This window comes from Xiphophorus couchianus, chromosome 14 (genome assembly GCF_001444195.1).
Source record: "Xiphophorus couchianus chromosome 14, X_couchianus-1.0, whole genome shotgun sequence".
Lineage (NCBI taxonomy): Eukaryota > Metazoa > Chordata > Actinopteri > Cyprinodontiformes > Poeciliidae > Xiphophorus > Xiphophorus couchianus.
In genome coordinates this window covers 20624036-20643579 of record NC_040241.1, presented here as the reverse complement: position 1 = coordinate 20643579, position 19544 = coordinate 20624036, and the positions used below count along the sequence as shown (strand labels likewise).

The following is a 19544-nucleotide window of genomic DNA, read 5'->3' as shown; positions in this document are numbered from 1 at the left end:
GGCACACTTGCTGTACATATATTTACATATACATACTGTATCTGCATTTTTTGAATCTTAGCAAGGACTGCTCTAAGTTGCTTTTTATATTGACAACATGTTATATTTGATTTTTATTTTGTCTGCAATTGCTACTCAGTGGTGGTTGTTGTGTGTCTTGTCTCTATGCTGTAACTGCGAAATAATTTCCCTGCTGGGATGAATAAAGTAATTCTATTCTATTCTATTCTAAAAAGCATTTTAAACATGCACCTAATGACAATAAAGGAACTCAATGCAATTCCAATAAAAAAAACTGTATTTTGCATTTGTTTTAAAACTAAGCTTAAAAATGATATTTAAAAACCATAAGTGACTATCATTTTTCATTTAAAAGCAATACTGGATTTAGAAATTTGGATCAAATTCTTAAAGTCAGATATTACTCTTTTAAGTTTTAATTAAGGCCTTTAAGGCGAGAAACAGAAGTTCAATTTTAATATGAACAAGAAAAAAAATTCTGGTTAAAAGGTGGCAAAAAAAAGTAGTAAGACATAAAGAAAAATGGCTCATATGTGTGGAACATACACCAAAAATCCCAGTGATGTTTTAATTCGTTTTTAATCATCTCAGTCATCAGTAAAGTCACAACAGAAAAGGATTCAAAATGACAACTTTTAATCACTCACACAGTCCAAAATTAACTTTCAAATCAGATAATTACACTTTATGAATTTGTTTACATGTGACAATGCATTTTTATTGTATTTCTTAAATAAATGTAAAGAAATGAAACAACCTATTGGACCCTTGTTTAAAGAGAAAAGTCACAACATAAACAAAAGCTGAGTCTCATAACTGCCAAACTAAATGCAGAACAGGAGCTTCCATTAGCCAGGTACTGTTAGTAAGTCATGCTTAAATAAAACTGAACTCAACTTTGCATGAAACTGATGCACTATGCTGTGACACTGATTGACAAATTCCTGTGCAAAAGTTGATGTAACGTAACCTTTTGATTTGTAGAATAAATCTATCATTTGAACAGTCCACATTAGTAAACAGTATTTAATTTACTGCCTGTTTATCTCAAAATTTACTGAGTCGGCAATAACTGTTAGTTATTTTTCTTCCTAATTAAGTTAGGAGCAAACTACTCCAAAATATGTATATTTGCCACTCTTAGCTGTGGAATACATAACTTATGTATAAAGAAGGTACAAGAAACTCATGAAATACCGAAAGATTTAAGAAAAAAAAGATAAAGAAACTAAAAGTTACAGCTCAGACCATCATGGGTGCTGGAAAGCTTTGGTGGTTTCTCATGTTCCAGGAAAATAATCTGTAGTTTAAGCTGATCCGTCCGAGAGCGAGCCTTGGACATTTTGTTGAAGTCTCTGGTAATAGTTCTGAGAAAGAGGAATGGAAGACAATGAAAGACCAGGATTGAGTAAAGGTTTTGTGTTATAAACTTTGAGCCTGTTTGTGCGTACCTTCAGGTTGTCGTAGTGCTCCTGGCTGCTGCAGTGGATTTCCTTGGCCGTATCCTCGTTTAAGTAAAAAACAGAACACAAACTGCAGAAAAACCCAGACGTGGGATTCACAAATTCCTTACCTGGGCGGGAAAAGGAAGAAAACAGGAAATGATTCCCTTCCATTTTGCATCTATTTTTCTTGTTTTGGTATTTTAATGTGTGTGTTTCTCACCCAGAGGGTTTTTGGGATTAAACGGCGGCAGCTGGAGGTTCACAGAGACACTCGGAGGCTGAGAGCGAGATCGTTTTGCTTCGGGTCCAGTCGGCTCCTGCTTCCGTTTATCCACAACTAACAGAACAAAGATCATGAATACAGGGTGAAGTCTTCCCCACTTATTTTACCTCAGATTTAAAATTTAAGCAGTAAAACCTGTTTTGCAATTTGGAAACAGTTGAAACTGTACACCAACTGGCCTAGGTTAAAATATTAAAAAATATATTTTTGCTGGCAATATGACAGGTAGGCCGTAACTACACATTCATATTGGCTTTTCTACAAACCTGTTGAAGCTGCTCACAATTATTTTTTAAAGTATTCTATCGTAAATACATGCATGGTGGTTCATTGCAAGGTTGCATTAATTTGCTGTGAAGCAAACTGTAATTAATCGCAATTTATTGCATTTTAATCAAAAGACATATATAATTGACAGAATAAGCAATATTTTCAATAAATTATTAAATAAATAGACATATGAGCTCAACTATAAAGACATTTATTGCTTGTAATCTATTATTTAGATGATTCAACCATTAGACTGGTGCAAAGTGCTAATATACACATTTGATTTTCAGGTGTTTCAACAACCCCTGATATTCATGGATCTTCTTTGAAAAAATCCTTCTTTAGAAATGCGGCTTTTGGGACATCAGCCCGTTTCGTGGCGTTTAACATGTTATGTACCTTCAACACCGGTCCTTCTGTGCTCTCGTCTCTCTGCTTCCTCAAATCCCAATTTCAGTCCATCTTTAGGCAGAGGCTGATGTTCGGTAGAAGCAGCTTCGGTGTTCTTCCCCTCCTCTATCCTCTGGGTCTCACACTGAACGTCACCTGATGGACCAGATGTGTTCAGAGTCGAGGAAGAATCCAGTGAAGCAGAGGGGAGGGATTTATTTTCTTCCTCTTCTTGTCTATGTTTTTCTTCCTTCACTGTTTTGCCTCTGGCAGATTTTCTCACTGTAAAAGGAAATTAGTAAATTGAGTTTAAAGCTTTACTGTCTGATTGAAGCTTTAAACAGTTGTGTTTGTGTTACCAGGAGTCAGTCGGCTTCTCTTCCTGGGTCGACCTCTTCTTGTTACTGCCTCCTTTTCCTCCTCTTCCTCAATCTCTCCCACCTCATCAACAGTGACAAAGTTCCCACCTTCCTCTAAAACAAAAGATTAAACCATTTCATACTCGTATTCAAACCTAGTACCAGTCTGTACAAAATATTCTTTTCAAAACTGATTTTTAGATTAAGAACGGAGTTATGCAAAACAGAAAACATTAAAAATATTAAACAGAATATAGACTTATAAAAAAATGTTTCAATATGCTCCACAGGTAAAGATTTATGTCACCAGTGGTAAAGTTGTACCACTTTGAGGCAATTAGGCCAAAACTATTTCTATTGAGAGATTTATTTCCACCACAGTAGAATAAACTGGAGTCTATAAAACAAAATAAATCTTAGGGTGTTTTCACGCTCAATAGTTTGGTGGACTCGGTTCGATTCGGGACTAGAATTGCAACATTTGTTACATTTTGAACTGGTGCGGTTCGCTTTCACACGGCAATGTGACAAACAAACAAAATCCTTTGAGCGCCTTGTTTTCCTCCTCGCCTGTGAGGGCGCTGGACCAAAAACCAGTGAATGAAACGACACAAGGAAAATATTTCTGTGGCTAAGGTCCAGCAGTGAACGTCAGGACGCTTGTTTTACCAGGCAGAATTAGTGGCTTAATAAGTTAACGTCAGCCTCAGTTCAGGATTTTCAGCATAATGAAGCTGGTTACTCTTTACCTAGACTTGTTGCCATGGTTACTTGTGCAGGAAATCTAACCCTCTCGATATGAGATTAAACCAAAAAGATTGATGGCAAAGTCTTTGAAGGACATTTGTCACAAACCTGTGATGTCATCAAGTTTATGTTTAAAAGAGCTTGAAGGTTCTTTTGGATGATTATCGTCATCTTTGTTGTCCTCAATCTGGGTGGTTTCTGTCAAAGTTGGCAAGGTCTAAAAGGAGGCAAACAAGCCAGTGAGATTCATGATGTCATCTGTCACATAATATTCGATTCAAACAAGCTATAGTTGGATCTCAACCATACCTCTGACTTTAGAGAGTCCTTGAATTGGCTCTCCAGACTCTGAGGCGGGGCTTCAAGCTGTCCTTCCTCTTCCTCAACAATCTCATCCAATGTAACGAGATCCTGCAGTTCTCCCTCTGCGAGTTCCACTTTCCATGTTGGAGTCTCTGTCACAGCTTCCTCTCCGACTTCATCTTCTCCCACCTCATCAAGGGTCACCAGATCCTGGGCGTCTACTTCCACCTTTTCGAAATCTTCTTGACTCATCTTCTCCGGTTCCCATGTTGATTTCCTACTCCCTCCTCTGCTGCCGCTTCGACTCCTTCGCTCCATAGCTTCTCTTTCCCTGGACATTTTATCCTTACGGTCATCTTCTCTTTTCTTAGCAGCAGCTTGCCTTTTCTTCAGTTCTTCTTCCTCAGCTGAGTCATCAGGATAATCTTCCTCATCTTCGCTCACCTGATCCAGGTTCACAAGAATATTTTCAGTTGCTTCTGTGTCCTTGCTCTTCGGTGATGTTGGTATATTCTTCTCTGATGCACCAACGTGATTTGGCTGATTTAAAGACTCGTCTTCCCCTACAACATCTGCTTTCAATGTACTCTCCTTCCCCTCTGTATCAGAGTCTTTAGCAGATGGATCCTCTTTATCCTCCAATGTTTTACCAGCTAACGGAGTCTCCTCTCTACCTGCTTGTTCAGATGGTTCTACAGTTGAGGGGCTGGACAGTACATGGTCAGTACTTGCTACCATATCTCCTGTTGTCTCACTCCCCTCCTGCATGGCTGTTTCTGTCATCGTCTCTTCTTGAACTTGATCTTCTTCCAGCGAATCTACAATTTGATAAATTGTCCCTCCTTCCTCCTCATTTAATAGTGACCTAATTATTTCCTTTGTTATGTCATCATCTGCAAAAGCGCTTGATGTTTTTGTGCATTCAGACTGGTCTACAGGAGCTGGGTCACCAACCACCTCATCCTCAACAGAGTCAAGAATCTGATATGTTGCTTCTTCTTCTTCATCATCCTTTCTGGGCAAGTCAACCTTCAGATATTCTGTTTGTTTTTCACTTATTTTATTGTCTTTCTTTGGTCTTCCCCTCCTTGATGCTTGTGTTGCTGGCCTAACAACCTCTTCAACAGCATCCAGTACTTCATAAGTAGCCTCCTCCCCACCAAAGTCCCTCGTATCACTCTTCTTAGTTGGTGTACTTTCTATTAGAGGGACACAAACATCTGGTTTTGGAGTTTCCTCTCTGTCATTTTCCTGGGAATCTCTGGCAGGTGTGCATCGTCTTTTTGTGAGGTTCTTGTCTTCCTTTGTTTTGGTAAGCAAATCGGTGTTTGCATTTGCAGTCATTTCAACATTTGTCTCACTTTCCGTCAGCAGACTGGCTTCTTCCATCATGTTTTTTTCTTGATCTTCTTCTAGAGAATCTACAATCTGATAAACAGGTTCTTCATCTTCCTCAGTTTGCTTTTTACTTGTTTTATTGTCCTTCTTTGGTCTTCCTCTTCTTGGTTTCTGTGTTGTTGGTTGGCCATCCTCAGCAGCATCCAATTCTTCACAAGTATTGTCCTCATCTCCAGTACTTGTTACAGCATCATCACTCTTCTTGGTTGGTGTACTTTCCTTTAGAGGAACTGTGTATTTTTCCTGAGAATTTCTGGCTGGTGTGCATTGTCCTCTTGTGAGGATCTTGTCTTCTTTCATTTTGGAAAACAAAACTGTGTTGACATCTTCAGTCATTTCAACTTTTGCCTCAGTTTCCTCTATATGAATGGGAGCTACCATCATGGTTTTGTCTTGATTACCTTCTAGTGTATCTACAATCTGATAAACGGTCTCTTCTTCCTCAGTTAGTTTTTTACTGGTTTTATTATTCTTCTTTGGTCTTCCTCTTTCTGGTTTCTGGGTTGCTGGTTGGCCATCCTCAACAGCATCCAGTTCTTCAATAATAGTGTCTTCCTCCCCAGTGTTTACTACAGGAGCATTACTCGCCTGTGTTGGTGTACTTTCCTTTAGAGGAACTACGTCTTTATCATGAGAATCTCTGGTTGGTGTGCATTTTCTTCTTGTGAGGGCTTTGTCTTCACCCAATTTGGTAAACAAAACTGTGTTGAAATCTGCAGTCATTTCAATGTTTGGCTTACTGTCTTCATGAAGACTCGATTCTACCGTCATGGTATTTTCTTGATCTTCTTCGAGAGAATCTACAATCTGATAAACAGGCTCTTCTTCCTCAGTTTGTTTTTTACTTGTTTTATTGTCCTTCTTTGGTCTTCCTCTTTTGGATTTCTGTGTTGTTGGTTGGCCTTCCTTAACAACAATCAATTGCTTACAAGTATCGTCCACTTCACATGTGCTTTTTACAGCAGTGTCGATCTTCTTTGTTTGTGCACATTCCTTTAGATGAACTCTGTCTTTTTCCTGTGCATCTCTGGCTGGTGTGTGTCTCCTTGTCGGGGACTTGTCTTCTTTCACTTTGATAAGCGAAACAATGTTGACATCTGCAGTCATTTCAACGTTTGTCTCACTTTTTTTCTGAAGACTGGATGTCACAGTCATGGTATTTTCTTGATCTTCTTCAAGAGAATCTACAATCTGATAAACAGGCTCTTCTTCCTCACTTTGTTTTTGACTTGTTTTATTGTCCTTTGATCTTCCTCTTCTTGGTTTCTGTGTAGTTGGTTGGTCATACTCAACAGCATCCAATTCCATACAGATAGTGTCTTCATCACCTGTGCTTGGTACACCAGAGTCACTCTTCGTTAGTGCACTTTCCTTTAGAGGAACATCTATTTTTGGAGTTTTCTCTTTTTCTTTTTCCTTAGAATCTCTGACTGGTGTGCATCTTCTTCTTGTGGGGGGTTTATCTTCTTTTGTTTTAGTATTTTGTTCAACTTTCTTTGCTATGTTTTGTCTTCTTCCTCTAGTCGATCTCGTCACCACTTGTTTGTCACTGGGACTTTCTTCTTCCACAGAGTCTAAAACTGTGAACACATCCTCTTCTTCGTCATCAGATTTTTTAGTGTCTTCTACCGGGGTTGATGTCTTCTCATCTTTTTTGTTTCCTCTTGGTGTTCGTCTGCTACTACATCTCCCTGTGGTTGAGGGCTCTTTAACAGACTCGTCTTCAATGGAGTCCACAACTTCATAGACCATTTCCTCAAAATCCTCGAGACTCTTTTCTTTTTCCGTCTTGCTGTCCTTTGTTCGTGCCACATATGTTCTTGTTTTGTCCTGTTGCTTTAGTGAATTTTCTTTCTCTTCACTTTTAAATATTCGGCTCCTTGAACATCCTTTTCTGGTCGGTTTATCATCTCCAGAGGTGGTTGCGCTTTCTTTCCTGCTTTGTTCCTTCTTCTCCATTTCTGATTCCGCCTCAGTTGTTGCTGGTTGATCGTCCAATGAATCTATGACCTCATAAGCCTCTTCATTTGTGGGTTCATCATCTGCTTTAGACAGAAGGTCAGTGGGAAATACAAGTTTTTGGTCTTTCAAAGTGTCAAAGTGTCTGCTGTCATTTTGGTCTTCTTCATTAGAGGTCTGACCAACCTCTCTGGAGGTTTCACAGACTCTCTCGGATGAAAGAACGTCATTATTTTGTTTTACGCTACTGCTATTTGGAGTCTGGTTGGTTTCTTCATCATGGGTTGTGGCAGCCTGATGTTTAAGTGTGCAGTCCAGCAGCTTGATGGACTCATCTACGTCCATTTCCTGGCATCCATCTGATGGACTATTGTCATTATCAGCTCCTTGATGAATGAGCTGGTCTTGCTCAGGTCCAGATAATTGCATTTCAGTTCTTCTGTCTTGGTTGTCATCCTTGTTTTTCTGTTCATCAGATTTTTCATTGAAGGAATCAAGAATTTGTTTATTCTCATTATAGCCTCTTTTTTCCTCAGTGCTTTCGCCATCCATGTCTTTTTTCTTCTCCTTCACTTCGTTTTTCTTCATCTCTTTCACATTTTTAAAATCTGTCTTCAGATTCTGGATCTGTGAGCTCTGTCCCTCTGTGAGTTGAATCTTTGATGTTTTTATCCTCAACTCTGACTCAACAGTATTTGCAGAACAGCTCTCTGCTGACACATGGTGGTCAGACTTTGCCACTGCAATCTCTTTAGGTTTTACATCCCTTTTACCCACCTGCTGTGTTCCTACAGATGATTTGATGACTGCTGCAAATGAACGAGTACTTCGAACAGAGTATGATGTTTCTGAAGACCTAACAGGAGGCTTACTCTTGTTTGACTGAGATTTATGAGCAGAGGAGAGTGGAGTTTTTAAAGAATTAGAAGCGGGGGAGGAACTTTTACTTTTAGCGCCACTAACAAATGAGGGTTTGGTTTCAAATTTGGGAGGTTCAGAGAAACGTTTCTGCTTGTTTTTGGACTCGGACATGGAACTTAAAGAGTCACTGCCTTTTTCAGACTTGGAGGAGGAAGAAGTTGAGCTTTTGCAGGCTTTTGAAGACCTTGTTGAGGTCTTACTGGCAGCAGAGGACACATCTGGGCTCAGCCTTTCTGTTGTATCTCTGGATATCGACTCTAATGAAACAGAGGTGTCTTCAACCAGTGTGTCATCCATTTCTTCACTAATCTCATCAACAGTCACAAAGTCTCCAAAGTTAAAGTCAAACTCATCAAAAGGATCCGAGTAATTGTCCTCCTCTTTGCTTTCATCCTGGGTGGAGAAGAAATGACAGTAACGATAAATTTGATTCACAATAAAAGACAAAGTCTTACACGTGAACTGTTTTTAGTAAAATATACGGAAAATACAAAGAAAATCTAATCCACAAATATCATGATTAGGGAAAAGAACTCTGCTAATTTACCTTTGTGAGTGGCGTGTATTCCTCCTGCATACCTTCAGAGGTTGTTTTGCTTATGGTGAAACTCTAAAGAATCAAATAACAAACATCGGTTTTCTGACTTTTAAAAGCATTTTTAGATAACTCTGAAGTTCAGCCACAGCAGAACTTTATTAACCGTCTGGTTCACAAAAATGGCAGCCAAGTACTGAACAAAAAGTATCCATTAAATAACAACATTTAAGTCCCAATTTTGATATTAGGTATCATAAAAGTACTAGCTTCCTAGAGTTGCTGTATTAGCAGTAGTTTCCAATACAACATCGAGATGCCATGATTTAGAGCCAGTCTCACCTCTTCACTTGTTTTCTTTTCTCCCTGTCTTAGTCTGTGTTCACGAAGTGCTGTTGTGAGCACCCTGAAAAAATCTTCATTTATCTGAGGAAGTTCAGCATTGTCCTCCGGTTTGCCCAAAGCTGTGACTGACATGGTGGAGGTGTACGGAACAGGCGCGGTTTGTTTTTCTGCAGGGACGACCTCAGCTCTGAGTGACCGCATTCGCTCAGAATTTTCACTGGATTTACAAGTCACAGTCGGGATTGCACCAACCTCCATTTCATTTTTTCCAGCCTTCATATCTAATTTAAAAGAACCTGACTGGATGGGTTCTGCTGGCGTTGGAGAGACTGAGGCACAGGTTTGAGGTGGAGGTTGTTTCTTATTATGTGAATCTTTTGAAAGAGGCTGCAAACAAAACAGACAGCTAATATTACACAGTAAAAAGGCAGAAAAGGACAAAGTAAAGTTTTGACAGCCCAGAACGATATCATGCATAATGCACAAGTTCAACCTCGTCTTCCTCCCATGTCAAAACAATACACCTACACATATTTACAAATAACAAAACCTGTTGTTAATCCTTATTTTGCTTTTTTATATATTTGTATTTTAAATGTTTTAATTAAGAGCACAGCAAAACTGAAGGTGAATTCCTGGTTTGAGTGCAGAAACGTGGTGATTAAACCTGATTCTGGTATTTATATTTGTATATTTTACTCAAATTAAACTTGCAGCAAGTTGTAGCAAATTTGCTGCAATGGATTCTTCCATGTATTTTGAAAAATTAATGTTTATTTTCTGCATTGTTTCTGACTAAATAAATAAATAACTATCCACATATTCTAATACCAGTCAAGAGGCTCTTAATCAGCATTAATATACTCTTGTCTGATGTTACAGGTAATGAAAGGTAAGAGGGATTTTTTGGTTTTTAAATTCAGTGAAACAGCAAATGGAGAATCTCATGATCTTCTAAGAATTTAACCGGCATCCACAGATAAAGATCAGCCTTCTCCAAAACCCTAATAAACATTAATCAGGTTGGATGTTAACTTCCACACAAATGATGAACAATACTTATGGTTTTGGAAATAAAACTTACCATTGAGGACTTGACAGTTTTCTCTGGTGTGTTTTCTGTAAGACAAGTTGTTTTAGGGAGAAATGATGCGCAAACTTAAAGTATGCTCAAATATTGCGGTTGCTTGACAGACTTCTTACTTGTTTCTTTTTGTTGCTCCTGCTTTTCTGTCTTCACCGTGGCTGTGAGGGAGAAAACGTCAGCTGGTGCCGCTGCGCCATCAGCAGTCTTCTTTCCGGCAGATGTTGGTTCCTCAAGCTTCACGGCTACAACGTTGCTCACAGGTTCTGGTGTCAGATGACTACTTACATCTGTCGGAGATTGTTCAGAGTAAAAATAAATGAATTCACACACACGATTTATTTCTATATTATGCTTATATAAATCCTAAGAACACTGGAGTCAATTATCAGGACAACATTTGTTCCTAAAGTAACTTGTTTAACCTTGTAAAAGGTAATGAGTGGTGGCTATCTGCTAGCTTGATCAAGGTTCAAATAAAAGCCTCGACAACATAAAAACAGAAAAACTAGACCAATATTCTTTTCTTGAAACTTCATCCCTAACACTTTGCAACTTCATAAAATATCTCGATACAATCAAAAATGGTTTCATTCAGCTTTTATATGCAACAACAAAGGGATGCAACATATTAAGGGATTTCCTAAAATGCAGTCTTTGAGCTGACAATCTGTGCCTTACCAGAGGCAGCAGAATAGAACTCTTCATTTTTCTGAGACGTTTGATCCATGCTAGTTTGCACGTGCTAGATCCCCTTTACTACAACCATCCCTAATGTCAACATCTGGTACAAAATTATGCCAAACCAATAGAAAGAAAAACACCTAATTTGCATTTTCTACTTTACGTCATTTTAAAAGTTTGCACAAAATTCGCATGACAACTGGATGGAAACTGTTTCAAACTAACCTTTCTGCTTTGTTTCTGTCTTCTTTGGAGACAGTGGTTGCTCAGTTTCTGTCTTTAACTTTCTTGCTGGGGGTTCTGATTCCTCCATCGGACACGGCTGGACCTGCGATGAGTCTGTCACTAACATTTCTTCAGTTTTCACAGTGGCTTGCTGTGTTTGAGGTGGATCAGCAGAGGTTTTACGCGGAGATGATGAACATGGTGGAGTTTTAACTCTAGCTGCTGGTTTTACAGTTTCTGAAACTTGGTGTTTGGACTCAGCAGAACTCAAAATTTCTATGGGTTCTTCAGGTTCAGTCTTTCCAGGTTCAACATCTTCAACTTTGATTCTTATAGAATCCACTTTGAGACATTCTTCTACTTGATTGTCTTCAGAGGTTTCCACTGTGTCCACAGTTTTGGTCACCAGGGGGAGCTCTTCGCTTTCTGCTTTGGCAGCAGCCAGCTGGTTTTCTGATGGTGCTGATTTGGACTCCAAGTCCTTCACACCCAAAGTGTCAGGTTGGGTTTTAGCCTTCACCGGGTTGGACGATGTTTCTGCTTCAGGAGTCACTTCCTTCACCTGAGACGCCATTTTCTCCTCTTTATCTTCATCACTGACAGTTGTATCCGACGTCTTCAACACCTCAGCAGTCTCACTGGGAGTTTCAGCAGATTTTATTTCATCACTTTCAGGTTTTGTGTTTGTTGCTTCATCTTTAGAATCATCAGCATCAGAAGTCTTTACTGGACTTATAGTTTTTTGGACCCCTGAACCCGCTGTAGTTTTAACTCCAACCGGTTTTACTGCACATTTTCCAGCTGTATTGAGTTTCTTTACAGCTACCTGTTTGATGGGGACACCCTTTGCTTTTGTAGCAACTTTGCCTGTTGTGATGGTTTTAGCCCCAGGTATTGCAGGTGTCTTATCTTTTCCAGTGAATGTTGTACTGGACTCTGCAGACTTTCTGTAGAGAAAAGTCACAAAGGATGAAGTAAGAGGAGAATTATCTGAATCAAAGAAAAGAGATTTGAAGGTTTTTCTTAGGCTAATTTAACACATAAACAGTCTTCCAAAATGTCCTATCACGTTGTAGAAACTGGTTATGCATGAAGAAAACTGTGGTATCAAATTTAGAGAAAAGCAACAATAACCTTCCTTGCAACAAAGAATGGCTGAGAACTTTACTAGCTATGCCTTACCAGGAGAAGACTCAACTCTAACAAATAACTAGGTAAGGGTATTTAATAAAGCAGCCGGTAGACTTTTATCATAAGAAGTATTTACAGAAAATAAAAGATAGAACAGGTCCAGACTACAACAAACAAACAATCCCTCACAACTTTTAGAGATCTAGGGTGAAGAAAGGACAGCTAACGTCTCTGCAGACCCCACACATCCTGGACACAGTTTACTGTCAGAGAGCCCAGATCGATACCATGCTTATTTACACCAATTCAACCTCATCTTCCTTTTTTGTAAAAACTCTATGAATATATGAATGATCCATAATTTTTCTTTTAAATGTCTTCACTGAGAGCAAAGTAGAACCAAAGTTAAAGCTGATTCTGATATAGCACAGTATTTGAGCTTGATTTCTTACTTTAAACTCAAACACATTTTGAGGCTAATATTTTTAATGTTGGAACTGAGTAGATTCCAACATTAGGTTTATCAAAACCAACCTTAAGTCTTTTATATGGTTCAACTTGAGTGTTACTGTGAGCAAATCTTACTTCTGTGAAGCTGACTTCTGCGCCGACTGAGGCTTCTTGGAAACAACGTTCTGTAAATAAATAACATTGATTCTGATTCAGTGCTGTTATTGAGCGTGGTAAATTTGTGAAGCAAAAGAGAAAGTGAATTACCATTTTTTTGTCAACATAGACAGTCAGTCCTTTCACTTGCAAGCATTGTAATTTCTTCAGTTTCTCTGCATCTGCCTCTTTCTCAAAGTGGATGACTGCCTACAGGTACAGACAAAATTAAAGAATAAAATGTACAAGTCAAATTATGGCCACCCATCCCATTCATCTACTTTTTGGATATATCAACACATTGTTGGTCATGAAAGTAATTAATTAGATGTATACTACATACCTGTAGTGATGCTCTTGCTATAATCACTTCTTTGACTTTTCCAAATTTCTCCAAGGCATCAAAAATGTCATCATGGGAAAGGGAAGCGGAAACGCTAGAGAGCCTCACTTTGCCAGCAGATAAGGACTCAGCAGTCTGAACAGAAAGGAAAATAAATAAAAAGATAAAAATATGAAGCACCAATCTTTTTCTTTTTTGTAAAAAACGTCTAAGCACTGTAAAGTCTCAAGTTATACAACCTTCACACATTCGTTTTAATTAAGGAGATGCAAGCTGATGGCTTCTTCTCTGTAACTTTTATTTTGAAGAATCACAGCCCAAAGTCAGAGTAAACAGATAAAACAAGGCTTCATATCAATTTGTCAAATGAAACTCACCATAGGCTTTGCTGAAGAGCTTTTCCCGCTCTTTGGATGGCTGGATGTGGCTTTAGATGATTTAGCAGAAGATGTCTTCTTCTCTGTGTTGGAAGAGGACTTCATCTTAGCCAGTTCAGCCAGCAATGCAGGAGCCAGTGTTTTAACCATGGCCTCCAGGTTAGATTGTTTGGACAAAGATTGGACAGCTAGAAGAACAATGAGAATTTGTGATTTACCAGCATGAATATACTTGTTGATTAAAAGTTGAAGGCAAAATATCTTGGGCATTCTTCAGACCTGTTGTTTCCAGGAGTCTCTTAGCCAGTCTGTCAGCACTTCTGGACCTCTTATGCTGAGGTGCGGATCTCTCCGCTGGTGACCGCGCCTCACGACTTCTCCTTGGTGACGAGTGTCTCTCATCGCTTCTTCTTGGAGATGATCGACGCTCATAGCTTCTCCTTGGTGACGACCGCTTGGCTTCCCTCTTCCTGGGAGGTGATCGCCTCTCGTAACTTCTTGAACGTGAGCGGTGGTGAGACGAGGTTGGGCGATCATAGGAACGAGAGCGGGACCTAAAAGAAACAATTGGTCAATTATAGCTGACTTACAAAATTTGATGGCATTTATATATATATATACATATATAAAAAACATTGTTAGTATATTTTTTTAAAAACCTGCGAGAGTGTCTGGAAGTATGTGGCGATCTGCTACTTCGTCTCTCTCTTTGACCATCAGAGGAATAATGGCGTTGTGGACTACGTGATCTAGAGCGGCTGCTACGTTTTTGTCTTCTACTCTCTGACCCATAATGGTGGTGTGGACTTTCCTTGCTATCCCCTGATCCACGTTGGCGATGAGGGCTGAGAGAATGGGAACGAGTCTCCTGGGAACTCTGGCCAAGAGCTGTGGGGGAGGCTTGGGTACCTTTACCTGGACCACTGTGGAGAATTATGACCAAGAAAAGCATGGTTGAAAAACAGAAAAGGAGAACGATCATAAGGTGTCATAACTATGACTACAATCCAGCAGTTACCTCAATAACTCCAGTGTAGTCCCATCCCAATCAGGATATCTTTGGGGGAAAAAATTAAAAAACAATTAAAATCAATAGGAGACAAGGTTCCAATATTAAGACAGCAACAACTCAAGAAATCAACTGACTTAGGAACGATTAAAACCAATTTGTAGTTGTTCGAAAATGTGGGCCTCAACTGAAGGAACATTAAATTTGGGCAATGACTATATGAACATATTTCTGATTCCTTCTTTATACCACATAGTTATGTGGTTATTGTTGTTCCAAAGTATATCTATAAACACCTGGCCCATGAACATCAATAGAATTTTTATTGTAACACAGTGGGAAATTATGTAGTGAAAGTAAAGTTTATTTTAAACTCACCGTAACCTCAGCAGTCTGCAGCTGTCGAGATGAAGGCTAGTGTTCTGGTGGGAGAGCCAGTCCTATTCAGAACAACAAACAGATGTATTAAAACACCACTGTTATTAAACCTAACATTAACTCATCAAAACCTTTGTTTTTAAAGTATATTCTGACAATAAAACAGTTTTTTACTAAGTTTAGTAATTACTAAACAAAGAACAAAGATACAGAAATAAAAACAAAGGGAAAAAAACTGCATGAACCCAAATCCAAAATTAAAACATCATCAAGAGCACAATCTTTATCAAAAAGACTTTACAGAATTGTAACAATGACAAAAAGCCTTTGGGAACTTCCATCGTTTGGTTCTTCAGTCTTCTCGGTCTTGAAATATCTTGAGTCTCCTAAATCTCATCAGGATCGTTGCAATGTTCAATTCAAGGAAGAAAAAACAGCTTGAGAAGGGAGGGATTGATAGGAAAAAGATGAGAGGTATAATGTCCGTCTTTAAGACATATTATGCAAACAAAAAAATAAAAATGGTGGTTTGTTTGTCTGAAGGTAGCCTGGTAAAAACCAGACCCTTGTTCTATACTTTGCTTCATACGGAAGATTTAGACCCTCAACAATTGCTGGACTCTGTTGAAGTTTTCAATGATTGGATCTGATTTTACCCAATCACTAACATTTGGTCATGATGTATATAAGAACGATAAAGGAAGCTATGCTCTGATGCGTACTGAAATTTGCACATAAACAACCCCACTGCAAAGAAAGAAGTGCGGAGCTGTACAAAATGGCTGTTAATCAGATCTGCTGGCTTTCCAAGACAAATTTAAGGGTTTCTTTACACCTGATAACCCGGTAGACTCGGTTTGATTTGGGGACCAAAATTGTAACATTTTCAGCGGGTGTGGTCCTCTTTTACACTGCAATGTGTCTAACAAAGCCTTTGAGCAACCTGTTCCCCCCCTCACCCGTGGTGGCACTGCAAGAAGAACCACTGGAAAATAAATAAATAAATAAAAGAGACAAAAACCTCAGAAGAAGACATACAGCACATCTTCATTCTTCACAAAATGATTATTAAAATCGAGTGATGCCACTGGTGGTAGGATTTCTCTTTTGTCACGAGACATTTCTCCTGTTAGCATGTTTGTTTTGGCTGCATTTATCCAGAATGCCCTGCACTATAGTTCACTTTCTGCTTATGGAGCAGTGTCCGATCCACATGGCATTCACATATACCTTTGAACTGCACTAGAGTTCACTTCAAGCAAACAGAGACCTAGGTTTTCAGGTGGACCAAATTTAGCTTTTTGGTCCACATCAGAATTTGATTGTCCATTCATGCCTCCCCAAACAAACAGGCCCAACCTTCTAGGCAAACCAATGAGCGTTTGATGGAAGTGGACTACACAAGGTTGTGAATGCACCCCAAGAATCCATGGAATACTAGGCTTCACAGCGTCTCTTCCTCCTCTGGCATTGCCAAACTACAACCCTATATAGGCAGAATACAATTCAAAAACACATCAACTCCTCCTGTTCACTGACCGGTCCTAATGAAATGCATCCTAAGAAATCAAGCTCAGTGGGACAAATCCCAGATGGAGCACTGAAAGGAGACGAGAATCGAGTGTGGGAAAGCAATAGTCAGGCAAGTCAGATAGTAGAGCAGGAACCAGAAAGAAGGGTAAGACCAAATGTGCTACTTGAAGAAAACAGAATAAATAAAAGGTATTTGGTCTTAACCCCAGAAGGAGTTAGAAAAAGCTTCTCCTGAAGCTCTTACAAAAAATAAAAATATTCTGCATCTTCCATTGATCCTTTACTTCTGCAGAGACCCATCTTGTTCTTCTCAATGTCCAAGAAAACATTTCCCCACATTTCAGGCAGATTTATACATGTGATTACACAACAAGCATGGTTAGTCCAATAACATTCATTCCATGCCACTTAAACATCTATATCAATCTAATACAAAATGTTTCCTGACTAGTTTCAGGTGATCAAATTTATATGCAAATCCCACAATGGAACTTTATAAATCAATAAATAACTGCTGCTCGTAACATTTTGGTACATACCTTTTAGTTTGGAACAGGGTTGTTAACCATGAAAAGTTGAACAATAACTTCTGTGGTTTGATATTCACAATAGTTCATGTTTTATAACAGTCTATGTTAATCAACTCATGCTCCAATTAAAAACGATATTTTCTCAAACATAAACATGTCAGTTTATATTGAAAATCAGGACGAATCTCCAACATACACCAAGAACGTCCTAAATGTAAGGAGAACAATTTCTTCCACTCACCTTCATATTGGTACATTCTTTCATACAAAGACAACAGGTATGAGGAAATAGTCTTGGTGTTGCTGCGGCGTAGTCCTGCATCATGGCCGGTGTTGGTAGTTTAGACGGACCCATCTTTGGTACTGATGTCTGGTCTTTGAAAACTGGAGGCGGCATACGAGGCATAGCATCCATCCGGCCTTGGGCTGGTGTAGGTATAGAAGAACGAAGTAGCATTGGGGCTGGCATAGGAAGAGGAGGATGGATTGGAACTCGGGCTGGTGTAGGTAGAGCAGGACAAACTGGAAAGAGAGACAACCGGGGTGGCATGGAAGAGGTAAGACCTTGTTGTACTTGTTTCAGCGGCGGAATCGGCTGCAGATGCATTTGAAATTGTGGCTTCTGTGGTGGCGGTCCTTGATGCTGTAGAGTCTGCTGAATTGGCTGCTGTTGTGCTGGTATCTTATTCACCTGTTCAGGAGCTTTTAATCCTTGACCTTGAGTTTTGCTCTTATTATTGTTGCGAGAGTCATTACTGTGAATAAGCACAAGGCCAGGACGCCCAGGATGAACTCCACGACTTAAATTACAGGGTGGATTGAATGGCTGGGGTTGAGTGGATGCCTGGCGAACTGGCTCCGGCTGCTTTGGGGAAGGAATTTGGGGATCTTCTGGTTTGAGTAGTCTTAATTCTGTGTCTTTGTTCAGCAATCCAAAAGATGGGAACAGCGACGTTGAATTTTGGCTTGTTTGGACTCCCAATTTTTTAGATAGATCGCTGCTTGATGATGACACAGGGCTCCTCAGTGAGTCAACAGTGGAGACAGCACTCATCTGGCTATGTGAAGAGACAACTGGTCCAGTTTTCAGCTCTCCCTGGCATCTTTGAAGTGGATCTCTGACATGGCTGCTAGGTTTGAAAGTGTCCGTACACAACAAACTTCCACCCGCACAAGTCACAGCTGAACTGCTAATAGTTCTTCCAACTTCATTCCCAACCCCTGTGGTATATTTGCCAGTGTGTCCATATTCAATCACTTTACTTGGTTTAAGAACAGTGGATGATATTTGATCTGAATTGAACCCTGCTCTTATGGAAGGTATAAACTTGTCATTTTCACCCATACTTCTGATGGGTTGAGTTGCACTGTAGGGTTTGGATTGAACAGCAGTTGCAGCTTTCTTTTCTTTCTCCAGCTTGATTTGTCTTAGAATGAAAGGCAGGTTCTCAGGTGTTATCTGGTCTTCAGGGTAAGAGATTAGGTGTTCCAAGTCTTCTTTTTCAAGACCAAAGTGCAGGAGGATGTTAGAGGCTGATTCTGAAGTATACTTTGGGCGAATGGGCTCCGGAGGAGGCACAGACTTAGCTGGTCTTTTTATGTCATAGTCACCCAAACCTGGAGTGGATGACATATGTTTTCCTTCACTGGAGGTACTGAAAAGACTTGAACCACTGCTTAGGAAGCTGGAGGATGCAGATGAATATTTTTTTGACGACTCTTCCTCTGAACCCCTCTGGCATATAGGCAACCAGTCCAAACTGTTGTTACTACTGTCCACAGTAAATGATCTGTTTACTAGAGTAGCAGGAGATGTCAAATATGAAGGCATTCCTTTGTTTGAAGAAGGAAATATGTCTCTTTGAACGTTAGTAAATTGGGTATTTTGGCTTGAGAAAGTTTGTATCACCTCCTCCCTGGCTCTACTGATATTCAAGTCCAAACATCTGTCTATGTCATCATCCACGGTAATCTTATTCCTCTCCGGTCTGTAGTTTCCTGGTAAAGACATAATAGACGGTATAGGTCCTCCAGAGAGTCCACGGGTAAGACCAGAAGATCCAGAAGAGCTGAAGTTGGAACCAGAGCCAAAGTGAGGCGGTGGTTTCCGAGGATCCATCTCCATTTGCCCACCAGAGAGTCCATAAGGTCCCTGGGATGGCATCTGTTTGCCAGGGGCAAAGGGATTATACATCGGATGAGACATAGTGTTGGCAATCTTCAGAAGGTTCAGGAGATTGATGGCCACAGCAGTTGGCGAAGGTGGTTTTGTGGGCAACCCCAGAGCAGGTATATGGGTGTTTGATGTCAAGGTTGGAGCACAGCCACCAACAGCGAGAACATTGTTCATCTGCGTTAATGCTAGCTGAGCCTTCAGCTGGGCCAACTGCAAAGAAGCAGCTTGCCTTCCTGTCAGTGACGTGCTCCCAGGAAGTCCGCTGAGAAGTGGGGTTGTTAGGACCCCTGGAGCAGGACACGGGGCACAATTCTCCAAAAGCAAAGAAAAGCTGCAAAGTTTAAAAGAACAAAGACACAAGGTTAATGACTGGGGCTAGACTTTAGTTTTGTAGCCGAATGAAATCCATCAATTGGAGGTTTCCTGTCCATTAGCCAACTTTTCTGTTGGCAACACAGACATCTTGACAATATATTTTCCAAGTCTTACAGA

General features: G+C 39.8%; 1 protein-coding gene across 3 annotated transcripts in view; it reads right to left on the bottom strand.

Annotated features, from left to right (window-relative positions):
- Positions 1 to 581: 581 nt before the first annotated feature.
- Positions 582 to 19544, bottom strand: part of LOC114157408 (titin-like) — a 29986-nt gene continuing 11023 nt past the window's right edge. For 2 of the 3 annotated variants that reach the window (XM_028038344.1, XM_028038345.1), the window contains exons 2-22: positions 17118 to 19383; positions 14814 to 14875; positions 14445 to 14483; positions 14086 to 14349; positions 13706 to 13980; positions 13427 to 13614; positions 13050 to 13184; positions 12818 to 12916; positions 12686 to 12735; positions 10970 to 11916; positions 10180 to 10350; positions 10061 to 10095; positions 8974 to 9363; positions 8644 to 8706; positions 3825 to 8489; positions 3624 to 3732; positions 2769 to 2882; positions 2419 to 2691; positions 1687 to 1803; positions 1473 to 1594; positions 582 to 1388 (exon numbers count right to left, since the gene is read on the bottom strand). In XM_028038344.1, coding sequence (XP_027894145.1) covers positions 1329 to 1388; positions 1473 to 1594; positions 1687 to 1803; positions 2419 to 2691; positions 2769 to 2882; positions 3624 to 3732; positions 3825 to 8489; positions 8644 to 8706; positions 8974 to 9363; positions 10061 to 10095; positions 10180 to 10350; positions 10970 to 11916; positions 12686 to 12735; positions 12818 to 12916; positions 13050 to 13184; positions 13427 to 13614; positions 13706 to 13980; positions 14086 to 14349; positions 14445 to 14483; positions 14814 to 14875; positions 17118 to 19383 — 10444 coding nt within the window. In that variant the 3' untranslated portion in view covers positions 582 to 1328. The remainder of the gene's footprint in view (positions 1389 to 1472; positions 1595 to 1686; positions 1804 to 2418; positions 2692 to 2768; positions 2883 to 3623; positions 3733 to 3824; positions 8490 to 8643; positions 8707 to 8973; positions 9364 to 10060; positions 10096 to 10179; positions 10351 to 10969; positions 11917 to 12685; positions 12736 to 12817; positions 12917 to 13049; positions 13185 to 13426; positions 13615 to 13705; positions 13981 to 14085; positions 14350 to 14444; positions 14484 to 14813; positions 14876 to 17117; positions 19384 to 19544) is intronic. The other variant, XM_028038346.1, reaches the window with a different exon arrangement.